Source organism: Papilio machaon, chromosome W (genome assembly GCF_912999745.1).
Source record: "Papilio machaon chromosome W, ilPapMach1.1, whole genome shotgun sequence".
In the NCBI taxonomy this organism is placed as follows: domain Eukaryota; kingdom Metazoa; phylum Arthropoda; class Insecta; order Lepidoptera; family Papilionidae; genus Papilio; species Papilio machaon.
The window spans coordinates 1,127,173-1,150,318 of NC_060015.1; the positions used below are offsets into that span (position 1 = coordinate 1,127,173).

Below are 23,146 nucleotides of genomic sequence, written 5' to 3' on the forward strand. Positions count from 1 at the left end.
TTGTATGTCGTCCATTGAAGTATTTTTATGAATCAATGATACAAATAACTCTCTAAATGTGGTCCATTCTGCATAGTACCCTGAAAACGTAGGGATGCTTATCTTTGGTAGCTTTACATTACCTTCTACCTTTGGCGTTATATGATACTGTGAACTCCCTTCACTATGAGAATCCTTTACCTGAGATAATGCTTCGCGTATATCCGATTTTAAGTCAATATATAATTCCTGGACATTCTCAAAAATATTTTCTTTATTGTATTCGGTTTCTAAATATTGATCAGAAAAATCTATTACTATTTTTTTGTGTGTGTCATTAAATGTCTGCCATTTTTCATTTATTAAATCTAACATACAAAGCAAAAATGACTCTTTACATAAACGTTCTTGTGGTGACCTTTTAAACTTATCAAATGCCTTTTCTATACTAGCTTTATAGCTTAATTGTATTCTTATCAACGCAGGTAAAAACATTATGAATAATATGAGCCGTTTATTTTGAAAGTGACCTAACTCCGTTTTTCAGTTTTTTGCCGGTTACCATTGTTACATATACAACTTCATGTTATTTATCAGTGAAGCACTTCAGATTGCTTATATTCAGAGAAAATACGATACATTTTTTACGCATAAGTTTTCCGAATTAATTGAACAACTGAGCCGTGTAGTTTGAAAGTGGCCCAACTCCATTTATAGTTATATCAAGTTATTGTTTCATGCATCTTAAAACATATTAAAAACAAAAACAATCTCAAACAAAATGCACTCAAAAGTAACCTAAAAAAACCAATTTCAAACAAAATGCACTCAAAAGTAACATAAAAATAAACAATTTCAAACAAAATGCACTCAAAAGTAACCTAAAAAAACCAATTTAGAACAAAATGCACTCAAAAGTAACATAAAAAAACAATTTCAAACAAAATGCACTAAAAAGAAACAAAATAATGTCATGAAAACTCTCTAAACTCTAGTAGTTAGAAGTAGGGGCTCAGTTTTCCGCAACTCCACGATAAGCGCGTATTTTGCGTGTCTCTAAACTCTAAAGAAAGTTCTCTTCTTTCTTGTAACATGTCTATATTGTATAATTATTGTTATTTCGCAGTCGGTGTCGGCCGAAGTAAATAGGTGACATTTTATATTTGAGATGTATTAGACATACTTACGTTTATGTCCCTACTTAGGCCGAAACCGACTCCAAAATAACAATAATTATACAATATAGACATGTTACAAGAAAGAAGAGAACTTTCTTTAGAGTTTAGAGACACGCAAAATACGCGCTTATCGTGGAGTTGCGGAAAACTGAGCCCCTACTTCTAACTACTAGAGTTTAGAGAGTTTTCATGACATTATTTTGTTTCTTTTTAGTGCATTTTGTTTGAAATTGTTTTTTTATGTTACTTTTGAGTGCATTTTGTTCTAAATTGGTTTTTTTAGGTTACTTTTGAGTGCATTTTGTTTGAAATTGTTTATTTTTATGTTACTTTTGAGTGCATTTTGTTTGAAATTGGTTTTTTTAGGTTACTTTTGAGTGCATTTTGTTTGAGATTGTTTTTGTTTTGAAGTCGGCTATTTTTTTTTCTTAAAATGTTTGTTTTATTTCACAATTTTTAGTGAATTTGAAGTTTAATTACAAATTTCCTTAATACGTATAAGGACATAAATAAGACAAATAAAGAAAAGGACTTTCCTATTTAATATGTGTGTACTTCAATTCAAAAACTAATTTAGAATACACCAGATAACCACTTATCCTTTAATCAATGAAATAATTATCAAAATCGGTAAACAAATTGAAAATTAACGAACTAATACATCGTAGCGTGCCTTTAATTTTGTCCAGCCGCGCGCCGCAGTAGCATTTTTCGAATGCGCGTAGTTTTTAATAATTTAATATCTTCCAAACTATTGATCAGAATTACATAGTTTAAAGGCTAATGTAATCTGCATTTAATACTCTAGCCATAAAACATATTTATTTGGATAAGGATTCATATCGAATATAATATAATAGCGCCGTAAGTTTACGACGCTGTTTTTCGTGTGCATTTTAATCGAAGTTTGTTCACAATAACATGGTTTTTGTGAGACATCCATAGATGATAGATATATGCCACCGAAGACTTTTATTTAGCAAATTTAAGGATCTATAATTACTCCATACATCATTTTTATGTAAGTCATATAGTTTGACCTACGTAAGCCCAGAAAGCAAAATTGTGCTTTTCGTGTAGCATTTTTCGTTTCCGCGTAATTTTATTCTTACGATATCTCCTAAACTATTAGACAGAATGATATAGTTTCAATTGCAAATATAATCTACATTAAATTCTCTTGATAATGAACATGTTTATTTACATAAGGGTTAATACTGAACTCGAATAATAGCGTCGGAAATAGGGCATTAATTTATTTTGATGTTTCTGAAGAAAAAAATGGTTATTGTGAAAAAACTATAAAAGATAGATATATGCTATCGCGGACTTTTATTTAGCACATTTAAAGAGCTACAATTCACCATACATCATTTTTATGTAGGTCCTATAGTTTAGCCTACGTAAGCGCTGAAAGCAAAAATGTCCCTAACGTTCGCAACAAATTTTGAAGCTATATTCGAAATCTACTAGTCTTCTAGTTATTTAAAAAAAAAAACAAAAAAATGGGACCCACCTGCAAGCACTTCCTTTCGATTAAAATATTTTTCATAAAAATCGGACCACCAGGGGCGGAGTTTCGCGGTAACACACATAAAAAAAAAAAAAAAAAAAAAAAAATACAGTCGAATTGATAACCTCCTTCTTTTTGAAGTCGGCTAAAAAATTAAGAAGTGAAAAACACATCATAGCTTACAGTGACATGTGCACCGGGCAAAATAGAAACATTAAAGTAGCTATATTGTGGTTGAAAATTGTCCAAGCTTTGGATAATAATGTAGAAATTATAGATCATCATTTTTTAATATCAGGACATTCGTTTTTACCAATTGATAGAGATTTTGCCGTGGTAGAAATGGCATTAAAAAAATAATTTACTGTACGTTCCCCAAGATTATTACAAGATTAATAAAAAGTGTCGGAAGGGTAATAATTTTATTCTAAATGAAATGAGACAGGAAGATTTTGTAGCAACAAAATTATTAGAAGACGCAATTTTTAAAAGAGTAAAAAATTCTGATGGAGAATCAGTAAACTGGTTAAGAATATGTTGGATGCGTTTTGTCAGAAATAAACCATATAAATTTTTTTATAAGACATCCATAAATGAAAATGAAAATTTTAAAGTTCTGAATTTATCTGACGTCGGGGTAGTCTAGTAAATTGTTTTGTAATAAATTTATGTTTGTAATTTTCTATGTTCTGTAATTAAAAAATGTTTTGAATCGCATAAATTATGTTTCCGAAGTGTTTTCAACATATGCAAAACAAATTACCGCGCGCGCGCAAGCACGATTCACTTGCGTCCGTTTATTTTATTCGGTTTTTCAGGAAAAATGTCTTCTTCCGACTTGCAAGCTACTTTACGCGATTTATCGAAGACAGTGGCAACGCTGGTGACAAAAATCAACGAGCAAGCAGTCGTGATTAAAGCGCAAACTAAGAAAATAGACGATCAAAACCAGCTGATCGAAAAAAAAATTGTAATAATTAGTGAACAGAAGAGGGTAATCGGTAATTTAGTAATTAAAGTGGACAAGCTTGTTGCGGCCGCGGATGGCACGAAGAAGGGGACAGCAGCGCCGTCCAGTGCAACAACGTCGCCGAGCGCAACAGAGACAGCTGCGGGCGCGGGGGAGGCGGGGCCGATAACCCGCGCTCGCCGCGCTGCGCAGCGCATTGAATCTAAGGGCCTGACCACATCGTGCGCGCAGGAGCCGAAGCGATTAAATAATGCGGATGCTCCCAAGGATAAATCTACGGATGAATTAAATAGTAATCAATCGCCAATAGTTTCGGAATGGCAGACAGTTTCTAAGAAGACATCATCAAAAAATTTGCAAACCAAAATTGTTCAACAGGGTGGTAATAGAGTGATGTCTTCTATTCTAGCGGTCGAAAAAAAGAAATTTTTGCATATCTGGTCTCTTCATCCAGACACAACGAGTGAGGCCATAATCGAACATGTTGAAACTGTATGCGGCTCGAAAGATATAAAAGTTGAGAAGATAATACCAAGAACTAAAAGAGATTATGCGTCTTTCAAGGTTGGAGTTCCGGAATCATTGTACGGAAAAATCAATTGTTGTGACTGCTGGCCAGTTAATGCCAAGTTCAATGAATGGGTGTGGTTTCGAAACCAACAAAGATCTACGGGAAAGGAGAGTAACCAAAAATAATTCGATATTAATATACAGGGTGGGCCAAAAATTTTTGCAAATAGCAACACTTGATTTCTCCAAAACCGTGAGAGTAAGGGGCACGCGGGTGGCGGGGAATTGTGCGTCGTTTAATGCAATTTTAGTCACGATGGAGCGCTTCACGGGACAACAGCGTGCTTTTTGCGTAAAACTATTTTACAAAAACAACGATTCCTACGTTACTGTACGACGCCTCTTTAGAGTTGAATACGGATTACAACGTGTAAGTGAGTGTCCAAGTGTTAATTTAATTAAAGCTTGGGCTAAGAAGTTCGAGCTAACGGGATCGACAGCGAATATTAAACAAACTTGGCGACCACGTTCAATAAGAAGCGAAGAGAACATTCGGGAGGTTGAAATTTCTGTAAGGGACGATCCAGAATCATCTACGCGTAAGCGGTCGGCGGCTCTTGCTATACCAAGAACTAGTCTGCGTCGAATTTTGCATTTGGATCTTAAACTACACCCATATAAGCTTCAAATTGTACAGGAGATGAAACAAAACGATTACATTCAACGCAACGTAGAATTGTTTCCTAACAAATTGATTTCTCGCAGAGGTGATATCCCATGGCCTCCCAGAAGCCCGGACCTTACAACTTGCGATTTTTTCTTGTGGGGATATCAGAAGAGTCGAGTATACCTTAATAAAGCGACGACCATATCCCAATTAAAAGAAAACATCCACGAGGAGACAGCCGCGATTCCTCGCAGCATGTGTCAACGAGTTTTCCAAAGTTTACGTAGTCGATTACAGGAGTGCCAACGGCGAGATGGAGCACATCTTGACGATGTAATTTTTAAAAAATAAATTTTAATAAATGATAATTACGGTAAATAAATCATAAACAAAATAGCATTTGTACTTTTATTTCTACACATGTTTCAAAAGTGCAAAAATTTATGGCCCACCCTGTACTATCAAAACGTGAGAGGACTCCGAACGAAAACGTCAACATTTTACACGAATATTTTGAACAGTTCGTGTGACTTGTTTACTATAACAGAGACGGGTCTAAATGGCTCCATAGCAGATGGAGAAATTTTTCCCGCAGGTTACACAGTGTTAAGATGCGATCGAGTCGATGGTCGGAAACAAGGAGGAACCCTGATTGCTGCATCGTCGCTGTAGGACCATAGGGTCCCTAAAGATGATTAAGAACAGACACTGGCTCACCACTACCACACTGGAGCGCAGGCGCACGTCCGCTTCGTACCGCGTTCGTCACTCAACTACCCAGAGACAGCTGTCCCCTCCAGTGTGGTACATGAGACAGTGAATTGTATCTATTCCATAGACACAAACACTACATCCCTTCCTTGTTAACAAGTTTTATTTTATTATTATTTTCAACTCAATCAACATCTTATATATATTTTTTACTGTAATTATAAATTAATAATATCCAACCAGATTGTTTCATTCATTAATGTTTGATGTATCTTCATTTAAATTTCCATTACATTTCCATTCCCCTTCCACTCTTTTTAGATGTGTAACGTTCATTCTTAGTATTTGTCCAGTTTCTTCATTCCTTACCTTGACATGTAGTTTTTCCGACTACATGAGGCGTAGAGATAAATGTACTTGCAAGTTTGTTTGTCGTATCTAATTCTTTAACATAATTTTCGAGTCCTTTGGGGCAACCTCAATTCCAATTGAATGGAATTCTCTGTAGTCAGCAATAGAAGTGTTTCCAATTTAATGGTAACCGAGGTGTTTCCAATTAAATGGTAACCTGAGTGTTTCCAATTAAATATGGTAACCTAAGTGTTTCCAATTTAATGGTAATCTAAGTGTTTCCAATTTAATGGTAATCTAAGTGTTTCCAATTTAATGGTAATCTAAGTGTTTCCAATTTAATAGTAATCTAAGTGTTTCCAATTTAATGGTAACCGAAGTGTTTCCAATTTAATGGTAATCTAAGTGTTTCCAATTTAATGGTAACCTAACTGTTTCCAATTTAATGGTAATCTAAGTGTTTCCAATTTAATGGTAACCTAAGTGTTTCCAATTTAATGGTAACCTAACTGTTTCCAATTAAATGGTAATCTAAGTGTTTCCAATTTAATGGTAATCTAAGTGTTTCCAATTTAATGGTAATCTAAGTGTTTCCAATTTAATGGTAACCTAACTGTTTCCAATTTAATGGTAACCTAACTGTTTCCAATTTAATGGTAATCTAAGTGTTTCCAATTTAATGGTAACCTAACTGTTTCCAATTTAATGGTAATCTAAGTGTTTCCAATTTAATGGTAACCTAAGTGTTTCCAATTTAGTGGTAACCTAACTGTTTCCAATTTAATGGTAACCTAACTGTTTCCAATTAAATGGTAATCTAAGTGTTTCCAATTTAATGGTAACCTAAGTGTTTCCAATTTAATGGTAACCTAAGTGTTTCCAATTTAATGGTAACCTAAGTGTTTCCAATTTAATGGTAACCTCAATTCCAATTGAATGGAATTCTCTGTGTTCCAATTTAATGGTAACCTAAGTGTTTCCAATTTAATGGTAACCTCAATTCCAATTGAATGGAATTCTCTGTGTTCATTGACACTGTATTAATCCAATTTAATGTATTCACATCTACTGAAAATCATTACCACCAATTTAATTTTTTGATTACCGAACTCCAACTAATGAACTTTATAACAAACAAAATTACTTAATGTCACTCAAATGTTTAAATTTAAGACTTGTATTCTCATAATGAACATAACAAATAAAAACATTAAGTCTAACATTAAACTTGAAAAAAGAGATAACAAACATAACTTACGTAACAAACACAAATTAAAATCTATTACTCCGCGAACTATCTATGGAATAAAACTATTTCGTTCGAAGGCGTTCAAATGTTTAACAACTGTCAGACGAGATAAAGAATTGTAACAGTATTAATGCTTTCAAAAATAAACTTAAATCATATATCATCGCTGAACTGTAATAATCTCTCAATATTTTCTACATATATAACTTTGTCATTTCTGTCAAGTTAGATTCTCTTCTATAGTTGTGTTAAGGTTTATTTTGCTTTATATTCATCCTGTATTCTGTATCTATATTACGTATTAACCCGCAAGCCTGTATGATATACATATTTATTTTTCGGGTATATCAATAATTGTTCAGCATAGTTTAATAACATTTAAAAACTTCACAAAACATTTGTTTATAATATAACATTTGTTTATAGCAAACACTTTAAACTTACACCTTCCTTACAACGCACAGAAAAAATATATCTATTACTTTAGATAAGTGCAATTACTCATAACTATTTTTTAAAATAAAATTACGAGCACGGATTTACAGAAGTTGTTTACGCACGGCGGTACGGTTCCGAACATATCTACTCCTTTTTTTTTTTTTTTTTTTGAAAAATAAAGATCTTTAAACCTAAACCTAATGGTAGTAAAAGAAATTTACATCATCTGATTAAATGATGTACACATCGAACAACGCCATCAGAAGTCATGTCGTCATAACAAGAACAATGTTTACATTTCCGTGCATGTGACTGTGCAACCAACTTCATGGATATCTGCAATAATTAACAACTGATATAGGAGAACGGTAGGTCTTGTTGCTAACAAACATTTTACGTATAATTTAGATATATTTTGTAGTACAGAAAATACAAAACAAAACAAAAGTGTGAGTCATTGTCACTATCAGTGGCTGCAATGAACTCCCCCTCGAAGATATACTATGATCGCCATGAATAGTACGAAGAAAAGTATATAGATTAACCTTAAATTAAGTTGAAATCTAAATTTTTTTTCATTATTTTGCATAATAATATGCATTATTTGTCTAAGGTTGTCTGGCAGAGATCGCTGCTTAGCGATAAGACCGCCTTTTGTGAAAATCCTGTTGTACTTTCTTTTTTGTAACTCCATGATAGTGCACAATAAAGTATATTTGTATTTGTATTTGTATTATTATGCATAAATTTCATATAAACCAAACGGCTATGCCAATAAAGTATTTACTATTTAATCACGATAATTATGCATTATTCAAATGCACACTTAGCTAATCCATTTCCTTTTTTTTTTTTAAAAAAAATTGCAGTTGTTGCTTTACTAAGTATCAATGTTATCATAAGTCATAAGATCATTGGTTTAAATATGTATCAATTCACTAATCACTCAGCGTTCCGGCCGACGCCATGATGTATTATCAAGCCGGCGTATCAACAACACTCAAGCTTAATGTCAAAATTAAGTATTGAATTAAATAATAATTGAAAAATGTTGTATGTCGAAACTAACCCGAATAATAATAATATCGTGTAGCATCGAATCTTATCCCTATTTTTTCGTTTAAAGAAAAGTTCTGAAGGGGTCTTTCCTGTTACAGAGTGAGGAGTAGAGTTATACATCATAAAATACTAATATAATGTTTCTCTTATATTCGTGTCTCTTTTTTCGCTTGCACTTATTCTAAGGCACTTTAAGATATCCCTATTTTGAAGCTCAACTTCCCCATTCATTTGCGGCCAATATGGAACAGTACTAAAAGTTTAATGTTGCAATCTTCACAAAAAGTTTTAAACTCTTCATTTACAAACTGCTGGCCATTATCTGCAGTGATTGAATGTGGATAGCCCAGTCGACTAAAGAGTTCCTTCAGGATGTTAATAATTTGTGAACCTGTTATGGTCCTGGTCACAGGTGGGCACAGTTAATCAAAAGTTAACTTCATTAATCTTTAATTCGTTAAATAAAAATGTAACTTCGTTATTCGTTAAAGCCTTTAATTAATGAAAATTTAACGCAAGTTAAAGTTGACAGTTAAAGTTAATTTTTGTTAATATTATAAGGGACAATCAGGCAAATGGCCATATGAATAATCTCCGAATCGCATGGACCGATTTTGTCGAGACTATCAATAGAACCTAGGCTATATTTTTTCCGCGCTTACGAAATCACGGACGAACGCTAAACCTATCTATAGTTTAGTTATATTTTAAATTCAAATAAAACTTAGACGATTGGGCCGATGTACTACTGCCTGTACAATACACATGACAGCGTGCACTAGTTACACACACTTGTATACTACACTGACAATGATGGACAAATGACCTTTTCAGTCATTTTTTTTTTTATCGACATTCCGGCGTCACGGAATTAGAGAGTTAACTAAATTTAGACAACACAAATTTTCTATTAAACTGTGAGACCTGGTAATATTCAAAAGAAAACAATCAAAACTTTTGTGCAGTATTTACATGTATCTGTTACTATTTGCACACGTATATTCATTTGCTCATGCTCCCACAATTGAACATTTAATTTTACGTATAATTTGGTAATATATATATATATATTTGCTAAGGACCCACGAACAGACTTTAGTATTAACTACTTTTTTATTTATTAACATAGGTTTATCAATAAAACTTCTTAACATCAGAGGAAACTTATTATAACATTGATAAATAAACTATATAACCAATCCAGTGATACATCTCAACACATCAAACTATACAACTGAGATGCCATCGATAACTTCTAGCATCTAATGATATATCGTCGGATCTAATGTTATATGTTAAATAAAGTTAAATTGCTCTCAGTGTACAGAGTGTACGTCACACGACCACGATATAACGAAAACAACCGATTGCGGGTGATGTCTTCTATCTTTCTTATCACCTATAAAATCGTTATAGTCAGTTAGTAAGAATATGTTTTGACTTATTTTCAACGACATTCGATTTATTTGAAAACAATCTTTCAATATACGCAAAAATCATAATTACACTAACACGATTATTCTATCTCTTTCTTCATTTTTTCTCGTTTTAGCGTATATTTTTTTTTGTAAACAAACAAATTATCTTCGCTATTGTAATAATGTACCTCTCTTTTTAGCAGTCGTTGCAATATCAGCTGCTTCCTACTGAAAATGTTCGATTTAAATCTAAAATCTAAAATACCTTCAATTTAATGAAAGTTCTTTTGTTTTTACTAATACTTCTTATTTAAAAGAAGTCCGAGACACATTAAATTCAATCTAATGAATTTCATTTTGTACAATGTAATAAAATAGTTTAGAATATCTCTAATTTAATAGAAACCCAAATTATAAATGTATACTTTTCAATACTCCGAAGGTACCTTATTAGGTTTACCTATTTACGCATTCATATATCCAATTTAATGGATATCCAAAATAGACGAAGATATATCTCCAATTTAATGGAAATCCAGAGCACTACATATCTGTATTATCTATATATATAAAAGAAAGCCGTATCTGTTACACCATCTACAACTCAAGAACGGCCGAATCGATTTGACCGAAAATTGGTGGGCAGGCAGCTCAGAACCAGGAAACGGACATAGGACTACCTCTACCCCGTTTTCTATCCTTTTATTCCGCGTGGACAAAGTCGCGGGTAAAAGCTAGTTTTAGTTAAAATGATAGCCGATTTTCAAAATACGGCCTGTACCTGTCATTTTACGTGAACTACTTAGTTGCAGTTAATAGATAATAGACCCATATTTCGTATGCAACTGTCTTAGATCCTAGAACGGTTCGTTGAAGAAGATTCACAAATACCTTTGCCAGAAATATAATTATTTCTGAACAAAATAAATATGTCAGTTGATACTTATTGTAGCATTTGATGTGTCTCGTTACAGAGAATATTTGATGACCAAATAGTGAGTAGATTAATATAACAGATTTAAAACATCTTTACAAATAAATCAGGCCACCCGTTGACCCCGCCTTTTATTGACGTTCCTTACACTTATGAAGATTGATATTGTAAGTACTCGAAGGTATAATAATTTACAATAATTTCAATCGCTTTTTTTTACAATTAATTTTTTACAGTTAGCTGTAATAATTTGTAAATATTATTGACAATTAAAATTTTTGTGAACTAAACTTTAATAGACAAATATTCCTACTCATCATAATAAATAGATAACGACGGCGGAAGTGATATCGCATGCTTGCAATAAATCATCATTACTATTTTACACGTATACAACTTATAAAATCGGATAATAAATACTGTAAACTAATGTTCCCCATATCATATCTTTCCATCTTTCTTCTATTATGAAATCTATAATAATTGTACACCACTTTTAGGCATAAAATTAAATATCTTGATTGCAATGTTTTAATTTACACACAAGTATTTTATTACTTAGGGCGCAAAATACGGACATAGTTACCAATTTTCTATTTTGTTTTTTTTTTTTTTTTTTTTCACCTCGTCGCCATTTGTAGGACCATAGGGTCCCTAAAGATGATTAAGAACAGACACTGGCTCACCACTACCACACTGGAGCGCAGGCGCACGTCCGCTTCGTACCGCGTTCGTCACTCAACTACCCAGAGACAGCTGTCCCCTCCAGTGTGGTACATGAGACAGTGAATTGTATCTATTCCATAGACACAAACACTACAGTCGCGGTTGGAACTAAAACGTGTTCAAGTCGATAGTGTGGATACGGCCTTATTTGAAATAGTTTGTGCTACCGTATCATATCGTCAAAAATTTTTGTTTTTGTGTTGTGTTGTGTATATTCCCCCTAAATCGAGTGTGCAAGAATATAGTCATTTGTTTCATATACTTGAATCTAAATGTTCGGAATACGATAAAGTGGTAGTGATTGGAGATTTTAACATGCCGTCTTCCACACAAGAAATACAGCATCATTGTGAGTATGTTGCAGCCTATTGTGGATTCCGGCAGGTAAATAATTTCATTAACATTAACGATAGAACTTTGGATTTGGTATTGACGACACTTTCCGAATGTGATTTGAAAGTATTTTTGTGCGACGATCCCGTGGTAGACGTGGACGTGCAGCACCCCTCTCTGCTGCTGGAATTGCGCCAGAGGGGGGAGCGCACCCACCGCTCTGGCCCTGGGCTTGGAGACGCCGAATGCAATTCAAATAATAACGGTTCAGTTGAAAATATTAGATGGAATTTTAATAAATGTAATTTCTTTCAATTATATAGTCTATTCGAAAAGTTTGATTGGAGTCCGTTATATGAAATAAACGATGCCGACGTCGCGTTAACATATTTCTACAATGTGGTAAACCAAATGATTGACTCGTCTACACCGAGAAAACGTTGTAATCGGGGTAAAAGAAATTCAAAATTTAATTATCCGACATGGTACACAGCCGAATTAATAAAACATATTGAAAAAAAGTGGAGGTTACATAAAATATACAAAAGAACTAAATCGCAAGCGGACTATCGAGTATTTTCGCACTATCGGGCTTTAGTAAAAAATATGATCGAAGGCGCGTATAAATTATATCTGCAAAATCTGCAACTAAATTTAAAAAATGATCCAAAATCGTTTTGGAACTTCGTTAAAAATAAACGGATTAATTCTATCAACAGTCGAGTTACTAAAGGGGGGATGGAAGTGAAAAAAGAAGACTGTGCGGAATATTTTGCGGAGTACTTTCTTTCGGTGTATAGCTCCAAGCCGCCGAACTTAGACCCACGATCGGCTGAGCGGACGGCGGCGCGGGTGCTGTCCGGCGCGGACTCGGCGCGCGTGCATATAGGCCAGGTGAGCGAGCGCGATGTGCGCGCAGCGCTCGCCCGCCTCAAGCCCAAACAATCAGTAGGCCCGGACGGCGTTCCGCCTTTCATTATTAAAGATTGTCGCGTAGCATTTGAGATGCCCCTTTGGCATATTTTTAATTTATACTTAAAAGAGGAACGTTATACGGATAGATGGAAAATTACCCGCGTGATTCCGGTTCCAAAAAAAAGGATCAGGAACGGAACTAAGCGATCATAGACCTGTAGCGATACTATCGGCGGTTGCCAAAGTATTCGAGACGGTAATACACAGCAGCATTTGTCCGCAGGTCAATTCCCGGCTCTCTGACGCGCAGCACGGCTTCCGTAAGGGTCGAAACACGGAGAGTAACTTGTTGTCCTTCGTATCGGAACTAGCGCCTGCCGTGGACGCCGGAAGACAGGTCGACACTGCGTATTTTGATTTTCGCCGCGCTTTTGATACCGTAGACAACGACATATTATTAATTAAATTTGCTGCGTTAGGGTTCACTCCCAGTCTATTAAACTTTTTTGCTAATTACCTAAAAGAGCGCAGACAGTACGTCGATTACGAGGGTTACGTTTCTGCGCCATATTATACTTATTCCGGAATAAGTCAAGGCAGTAATCTCGGGCCGTTGGAGTTTATTTTAATGATTAATGATCTTCCGTCAATAGTAAGTCACGCACAATGTTTATTGTATGCGGACGATTTAAAACTTTTTTTAGTTATAAAAAATAGTGACGACTGCTTGCGATTGCAACGGGACATCGACAGCGTGTTGCAATGGAGTAAGGACAACAAGTTGTTCTTCAACGTGAACAAGTGCTGTGTGATATCGTATAGCCGCGCGCGTGCGCCACTGCACCACCCCTACGTGCTGGATACGAGCCTCGTCCCGCGCGTATCCCACGTCCGTGATTTGGGAGTCGAGATGGTCGAGGAATTGAACTTCCGAAACCACATTGCGAATATCTGTAGGAAATCGTTTAGAAATCTCGGTTTTATTATTAGACAATGTAAGAATTTTGAAAATGCGCTGGTAATAAAAACTTTATATAACGCATTAGTTAGGAGTCATCTAGAAACGAGTAGTTCCATTTGGAGTCCCCATGAAAAAAAATACAGTCTGATGGGAGAAAGAATTCAAAATAAGTTTACGCGGTTCCTGTATTACAAGCAGTACGGAGTTTATCCTTGCTTCCCGCAAATGTATCCGAGTTTATTTGTGAATGGTATGGTCGGATACAGCACGTTGCGAGTGCGTCGGGACGTGGCCCTCGTGCGCAGCGTGTGGCGCGTCCTGCGCGGCGCGGTATGCCGGCCAGCCGTGCTAGCAGCGCTGCGCCTGCGTGTCCCTGACTGCGTGGTTCAGGTGCGCCGCCGCCCGCCATTGTTTCTCGAGCCCACCGCTAGGACGAATCTATTGGAAAATGCTCCTATAGTGCGGGCTATACGGCTTCTTAATATCGTATCGAGGGATATAGATATATTTAGTTGCAGCGAGCCGAAATTCACAGAGGCTGCCTACAGATGTGTGGAAGACGTCTGAATATTAAATTTATTGATTATTGATTAATAATATTGATGTGTAGTTACTTACGCGTTGATATATTCTTGCACTGTTGATCTATGTATTTTTTTTGTTTTTTTATTTGCCATTGTTATGTGTTTTTACTGTTATTATAAATGTTATCGTGTAAACTAGTATGTATAGTGTCAAATTGGTTGCGTACTGTTAGGATGCTATGCAGTTGTTTTTAAATAAATAAATAAATAAAAAAAATAAAAAAAATTCCGTATTCTTTTTTTTTTTTCAATTTGAAACATCTTAAATTATGTTGAATGGACTTGGGCACCTTCAAATTTTATAATTAATCTGGCTGTTAATTTTGAAAGTGGCCCAACTCCATTCTTGATAAGAAAATGCACGTTATTTACTTAATAATTGCCACTATTTTAACAGGAAATTTAAATTTAACATCCTTAGATACGCTTAAGCAGTATGACTCCTTAGTATCTTATACGTATATTTTTAAATTCATACAAACGCAAAACTTTCAATATCTCGATTTGAAGATAAATGGAGTTAGGCTACTTTCAAAATAAGCGGCTCATATATTATACAATAAACAAAACAATACAAACTAAAACACTATACTCAATTAAATCTTAAAGTTCAAATAAAATAAAACTGATTTTCATGTGTTATCCTAAAATTATATCACTCACGTTTTTCAAATTCGTTTACAATTCTCTGACACAAAACGGCGCGAACGCTCTGATGACGTCACACGCGCTGCGTGCGTCGCCCGTACTCCTCCGCTTCCCTCGCCTCCTTATGGACTCCGATGATGTGCCTCGCGATCGCCGAGACCCGAGACCCCGTTGATGGTCCGGGAGCCAGGTGCATTTTCGGTCAATTATTTCCTCTCGAGCGAAACTTCGTAAACTGCATAAGGGACATATACTATGAATACTCGCGACCGTTAGCTGCGACTACGTGGGTGGGGTGGGCAATGGCAGTCTCCCAAACATGTGGAAAAAAAATATTTTTTCAGTCATTTCCTCTCAAATAAAAATTTACCTGGTGATCGTTTATATGCTATTATGAATGAAAATTAATGTCAGCTTGCTGTACCTCGGTAGAAAGTTTGTCAGCTGGTACCTTGAAAGGTGGAACGCAACAGCATCTATGACCTACTGAAACTTATCAGCTGACGACTTTTCCCTTGACTTACAGCTAGCTGATTTTTTTTATTATTTACTAGAGTATTTTAACAATTCTCTGATAAATTTTCATCCAGGAGGAAATAACGTTTCTTAAGTATATTGTATATACTAGCGCGGATATTGTGACGACACACTTTACATTGCACTAGCACGGACACTTTGGCGATACACGACACATATTTACATATTAATTTCACTACATTACGCATAATATAATTTCTTAAAAACATCTGGTCCCGCGGTGTGCCATAGACATTAAATCTTTTATGGCTATAGATAATCTGTAATTCTTTGTTAAGGGAATGTTGTCTGCACTTTTGCCTTTAAAATATAATTGTTAAAATACTCTAGTAAATAATAAAAAAAATCAGCTAGCTGTAAGTCAAGGGAAAAGTCGTCAGCTAATAAGATTCAGTGGGTCATAGATGCTGTTGCGTTACACCTTTCAAGGTGCCAGCTGACAAACTTTCCACCGAGATACAGCAAGCTGACATTAATTTTCATTAATAGTAGCATATAAACGATCACCAGGTAAATTTTTAGTTGAGAGGAAATCACTGAAAAAAAATTTTTTTTTCATGTTAAGGAGCCGGCTGACGTATAATCCACCGTGTTATGGTCAGCTGACTATGTTTTTCTTTCAAAATACTACTTAAACTATACTCTGATAAATTTTCAAATGAGAGGAAATGACTGAAAAAAAAATTTTTTTCTGCATGTTTGGGAGGCTGCCACTGCCCACCCCACCCACGGAGTCGCAGCTGACGGTCGCGAGTATTCATAGTATAAGTCCCTTATGCAATTTACGAATTTTCGATTGGGAGGGACTTGGTCATAAAAATCTGTGCCTGGCTTCCGGACCATTTCAAGGTGCCAGCTGACAAACTTTCCACGGAGGTACAGCAAGCTGACATTAATTTTCATTCATAGTAGCATATAAACGATCACCAGGTAAATTTTTATTTGAGAGGAAATCACTGAAAAAAAAATTTTTTTTCATGTTAAGGAGCCTGCTGACGTATAATCCACCGTGTTATGGTCAGCTGACTATGTTTTTCTTTCAAAATACTACATAAACTATACTCTGATAAATTTTCAAATGAGAGGAAATGACTGAAAAAAATTTTTTTTTGTCCATGTTTGGGAGGTTGCCACTGCCCACCCCACCCACGGAGTCGCAGCTGACGGTCGCGAGTATTCATAGTATAAGTCCTTTATGCATTTTACGAATTTTCGATTGGGAGGGGATTGGTCATGAAAATCTGTCGCTGGCTCCCGGACCATTGATATTATGGCGCAGCGATTTGTTTCTATGCGCCTGACTCTTCTTCTCTTCTTCTGAGGAGTGGGAGGGTAACTGCAACTGACAACAACAGCTCCGTGTTTCTCGTCAATAAAAAATATTAAACTGTTATACTTACGCAGTGATTATATACACACCGGCACAATTAGCGGAACAGAAAAAAAAGTGAGATTATGAGATAATAACGCATATATTTAACGAAAATGTAATTAGACACAAAATAACAAATTGATTAACATCTTTTAACAACGACTTTGAAAAGTCTTCGTTATTTTTTATTGAAAAATAAAGAAATTTGAAATAAGTGAAATTTTTAGATGATTATGAACCATCACAAAAAGTAAAAAAAGTAAGCATTAAATGATTTAACAATAAAATTAAAGCAAAATTAATAACGAGTGTTTCCCCCTCTTGCTCTGATTACGGTTTCCATTCGTCTGGGCATGCTACAGATTATGTTATCGATGATTTCTTGAGGCAACCGCTCCCACTCCTCAAGTAATGCGTTTCCAAGTTCATTCAGATTGTTGGGGGGGTGGCATTCTGGATTTAACCCTTCTTTTTAGCAAGTCCCAGACATGCTCTATCGGATTCATATCGGGGGAATTTGCTGGCCACTGCATCACCGGTATACTTACGTGGCTTAGATATGCCTGTACCGATTGTGCACTATGACCACGAGCATTATCTTGCATTAGAATAAAGTCGTCACCAATAAATGGGGCAAATGGTACAACATGTTCTTCTAAAATGTCTCTGATGTATCGATCTGCTGTCATGGTCCCTCCTGTGACTATCACTAACTCCGTGCGAGCTCCGAAACATATCCCTCCCCAAACCATAATCGAGCCGCCACCATAAGCCACTGTGTGTTCAAAATTAGACTGTATGTGGCGTTCTCCTTTGCGTCTCCATATTCGGTGTCTCCCATCGATCTGTTTTAAAAGACCTCTGCACTCATCAGTAAAGAGAACCTGCTGCCATTCGTTCAAATCCCAATGACGATGTTCTCGCGCATAGCTTAATCGGTTTACGCGGTGACGTCTCTCAAGTTTTGGGCCTTTGGCAGGTATATACGACCCTAAACCAACTTCTTCAAATCTCCTGCGAACTGTACGCTCACTTACTCGTACTCCTCGAACGTCTTTCAGTTCATTTCGAGCTTGTACAGCTGTTAATCGCGTATTCCTACGAACTCCAAGTTGTAAAAAACTGTCATCTCGCCTCGATGTACATCTTTTTCTACCTTGACCCCTCCTCCGCACAAGAGAATTAGACGATCTGTACCGCAGGATGCTGCGATGAATCGTTGATACTGGTCGACGAAGCCTTGAGGCAATCGATCTATAGGTATGGCCATTTCTTCTCATTTCATCGGCCTTAATGATTTCCAGTGATGTTAAGTCAGGCATAATAAAGAGCTTTTAATAAACAAAATTGCCTATAGAATAACAAATTTATAAAAAACCATTAAGTGCAATTTTTCAAAAAAATTACAATTACGTAGTTATTACTCGAACAAGTTGACAAAACGTATTGTTCGGGAAAATAAAACAAATGAATGGAAAAAGTGGATGTCATCTAATTTTCTATTTTCAAATTTGACGATAAATTAAAAAAATATAATAACTGGCCAGTTCCTCAAGTAAAAGATTTTAAAATCTTGCTTTTTTTTGTGTTCCGCTAATTGTGCCGGTGTGTATAGTTTAATAGTATCGTGAGAAGTTGCTGTACTTATACAAATAAAGTCTCGAAAATTAACAAAGTTTTAGTGCAAAAAGTGACTGTTTTTCAAGTGAAACATTAACAATATTGACAATCATCCGAACTACCCGCAAGTGACATACACTTAAATCTAAATTGTTTTTTTTTTAACAGTTTATAAGTTTTTTGGTGAGAATAATGAGTAAGTGCAACGGGTGCGGCAAGTTTATGTCGCAGGCCGGCGGCAGCGGAGCGGTGTGCGCCAAGTGCAAATGTGTATACCACAAACAATGTGTATCGTTAGGGAAGTGCGCGGTGCCAAAAAACTGGTTGTGCATTAACTGTTGCAAACCTATCACGGTTCAGCAAGATGATAGTGCGGGCAGCCGTGGAAAAGAGCGTGGCGACACATCTCCGTGCACCACTCCAGAACAGAGCGAGGGATCCCCGAGTAATAGTGATACGGTCTTGGATTTAACAGGCAAAGTCGATTTAATGTTTTTAGAGATGAAGAGTATACGGAAGGAAATTAAAGAAGACATATCAAAGTATCACCACGATATAAAGGAATTGCTACAAGAAGTGAAGTACTGTAAAAACAATATGGAAAAAATGTCAACCCGGATCGGGGAGCTCGAAGATCGTATTCTAACGCTGGAGAGTACAAAATGTGTTCATGGAGACAGCCAAGAAATGTCGAAAGAGATAGAAAAGTTGAAGGAAGAATTAAACGAAAAGGAACAAGACGCGTTACTGAATGACATTGAGATTATTGGTATACCTGAGCAGAAGAGCGAGAACATACATCATATTACACAGTTAATAGCATCTAAAATTGGTGAGTCACTAGATCAACAAGATATCGTTGCGGCGTACCGAGTTAGCCGTACTCAACCAGTACATTCAGGAGGGGCTGCCTCCGAAGATGGCAGGGAGAACCGTGCTCGTCCAATAATAGTACAATGTGCGCGGCGTACTGTACGGGACCGACTACTACGAGCGGTGAGAGTGCGCAGAACTCTTACCGCGGCTGATTTAAACATTTCAGGACATTCGAAACCTATTTATATTAATGAGAGGCTGACAAAGTACAATAGAAATATACTGTATATTGCAAAGCAAGAAGCAAAAAAGGCCAAGTGGAAGTTCGTCTGGATAAATAATGGCCATATCCTGGCAAGGAAGAAGGATTCCAGTGCAGTGCGTCGTATAAGAAGGGAAAGTGATATTTCAAAACTTTTTTTAGACGCAAATGCAGTAGACTAAAAAGTGCTGGCTCAAGGTTGTATATTTTTTATTTTTTACACGGATCCTGTATAGTTCAACCTCATACGATGTATATTCTTAAGATAACAATTCATAATAACAGTCTCTGCTGCAATATCCCACCTAAACTTGTCTTAATTATTAATTTTTTGCCGCCTTGTACGTTATTTTTCAATCTTTTCCTTATATTATTTGTATTATCGTCTTCTAAAACACCATTAATTTTAGAATTAGCGTTTTTATCATGTATTGTTCGGTACTATCACATATCAAGCTGCTTTATGAGTATTATGACATGTCTCATAAACACTATTATATTTAAATCGGTGTACACTGTCTATTTCACTTTAGGCAATGGCTAACTGTAAATTTAAGTATTTAAAACTTGGACTCTTAAATATTAGATCGCTTAATACTGGATTTGACGAACTATTAATATTGATGCATGAACAGAAACCTGACATACTGGCTTTAAACGAGACTTGGATTCATGAAGGACAAGAAAATTATATTCCTAATATACCCAATTACCATTTACGACATATTCCTAGACGCACCGGACATCGTGGGGGTGGAGTAGGATTTTATGTACGATCCGGTATAAACGCGCGTACCTGTCCGCACCCAACCTCGGAGCTCGAACAGATGTGGCTCGAAATATCTTTATTAGGTGGAATTAAAGTAGCCGTAGGAACGGCATACAGAGCCGAGTCAGCACTCACGGTGGACAAAGCTCTAGATGCTCTGAGCGAATCATTTAATGTGTTTAATCATTGCAAATACATTATAATTATGACAGATTTTAACGTTGACCTGTTGCAACCTAATAAACCTAATACAACTAAATTTTTAACCTTCTTAAAACAGCGTAACTTGTATCAATTGGTTCAAGAACCAACGCGTACAACCGAAGTATCTAGAACTCTCATTGACTTAATTATTACCGATACCCCAGCGATCCATGATAGCACAGTGGTTAAACACAATCCTTCGCTAAGTGATCACGCTGTTATTATTTCTAAATTTAAAATAAAGCGCAATAAAGAAATTACGAAATCTATTATAAGACGATCATTGCATTCTGTAGATAACAATAAATTGTGTTTTGACATCCTCATTGAGCTTAAAGATATACCAGACCCACATAGAATAGATATTAACGAATTAGTGTCCATATTAATTGCAATAATGTTAAAGGCTTTCGAAAAACACGCCCCGTTACGTAAAATACAAGTTAAGGCGAAACAGCGTCCATGGCTAACAGATACAGTAAAACGGATGATATCTCTTCGAAATGCTGCATTAAAACGAGCTCGCAAAACAAACTTAGCAGCTCACCATGTTTATTATAAGAATCTAAAGAATTTAGTAACGGGTGCAATTCATAGAGAAAAAGTAGCGTTTTTTACATATTACATAAATAAAAATTTTAAAGACTCGAAAATGATGTGGAATTATTTAAAACGGTCATCTGTTTTCGGCAGCACTGTTCTTCCTGACATACCATCCAATTTAAATGACCCAAATAATATAAACGACTTTTTTCTTAACTTACCCGGTGACTTAGATTGCGATAATGATACTCTAACCTTTTTTCAAAACAATAAGTATGACCCTGTAAATGTTTTTACACTAAAACCACCAACGGATAATCAAATTTTGAAAATTTTAACGGATATTAAGACCAATGCTGCTGGAAACGACACACTAACTATAGAGATGATCCGTATGACATTACCTGCCACTTTTTCTATTATTAAAGATATAGTTTACAAGTCATTTACATCTTTCACCTTCCCAGACCCTTGGAAAATAGCTAAAGTAAAACCCTTACCGAAATCAACGACAATACTTGACTACAAAGACTTACGGCCCATTAGCGTCTTACCCACTCTGTCAAAGGTTCTGGAGAAGATAGTCTGCAATCAAGTAACGGTTTACCTCGAAGAAAAACTTATACTCCCAGACATACAGTCAGGGTTTCAAAAGGGATTCAGTACTGCCTCAGCCTTATCGCATGTAACCGACGATCTCCTGTCTGCTAGCGAGGAGGGAAAGGGCAGTATTATTATCTTGCTCGACTTCCCCAGGGCCTTTGATTGTATTAATAAAAAGTTATTACTAGCCAAATTATCTTACTACGGATTTACTAGAGAAGCTTGCCAATGGTTCTCGTCCTTTCTTTTAAGTAGGAAACAATTCGTCGAGTGTTTAAATGATGAAGGTAGACCAGTCCGTTCAGAAGAGCAAGATGTGCCCCCAGGAACTCCTCAGGGGTCAATTTTGAGCCCAATGTTATTTGCGATTTACACTGCGGACCTAAAAAATCAAATTCAACATTGTAACGTCCACTTATACGCCGATGACACACAACTTTATTTTTCGTTTAACCCTAAAGAAACCAACATAGCAATACAAAAAATTAATATAGATTTGAAAAATATAGAAGAATGGGCAAAAAAGAATACTTTAGTTTTGAACCCCTCAAAATGCAAATATATGATTGTAGGCACCAAAAAGCAAATTCAGGTAGTTGAACGTCATAAGCCACAATTAATACTCAAAAACAAGTGCTTGGAAAGGGTCTCCGTAGCTAAAAATCTAGGTCTGCACATGGACAATGATCTGCGCTTTGGTGAACATATCAATATGGCTATAAGAAACGCTTTCTATCGACTGAAAGTTCTCTACGGGGTAAGACGGTATCTGACAGAAAATGTCCGGCTGAGGCTTGTAGAGTCTTTAATATTGTCGCGTTTTAATTACTGTGACGTAGTCTACGGACCCCGTCTATTTTAAAAAACTCAACGGGCCATACAACGCATGCAAAACGCATGCTTGCCTTTTTGTTTTGATATACCACGCCATGAACATATTACTCCATATTATAATAAATATTGTGTATTGAAAATGTCCGGGCGCCGCGTACTACACCTTACTAATATGGTGCATAAAGTTGTAAACTCGCATCGCCCTAAATATCTTTTCGATACATTACAATGGAGGAAAGACGCTACGACTCATTTTACAAGAACCACCGTACAAAATAAATTGGTCATCCCAAAGCATAAAACTATCGGCGTTAGAGGTGGTTTTAAATTCGCAGCCGCGAAAGTTTGGAATGATCTCCCGCCACCACTTTACCAAGTTTCGTCACATCCAGTTTTTGCTAAAAAGTTCAAAAAACACTTAATAGAGTCACAAATAAATCAA

General features: G+C 36.0%; 1 protein-coding gene across 1 annotated transcript; it reads left to right on the plus strand.

Moving 5' to 3' along the window:
- Positions 1-12,774: 12,774 nt before the first annotated feature.
- Positions 12,775-14,479, plus strand: LOC123723337. The gene is made up of 3 exons (XM_045685916.1): positions 12,775-12,930; positions 13,235-13,359; positions 13,669-14,479. The coding sequence occupies exons 1-3, from the start codon at positions 12,775-12,777 to the stop codon at positions 14,477-14,479; spliced, it is 1,092 nt and encodes a 363-aa protein (XP_045541872.1).
- The last annotated feature ends 8,667 nt before the right edge of the window (positions 14,480-23,146 follow it).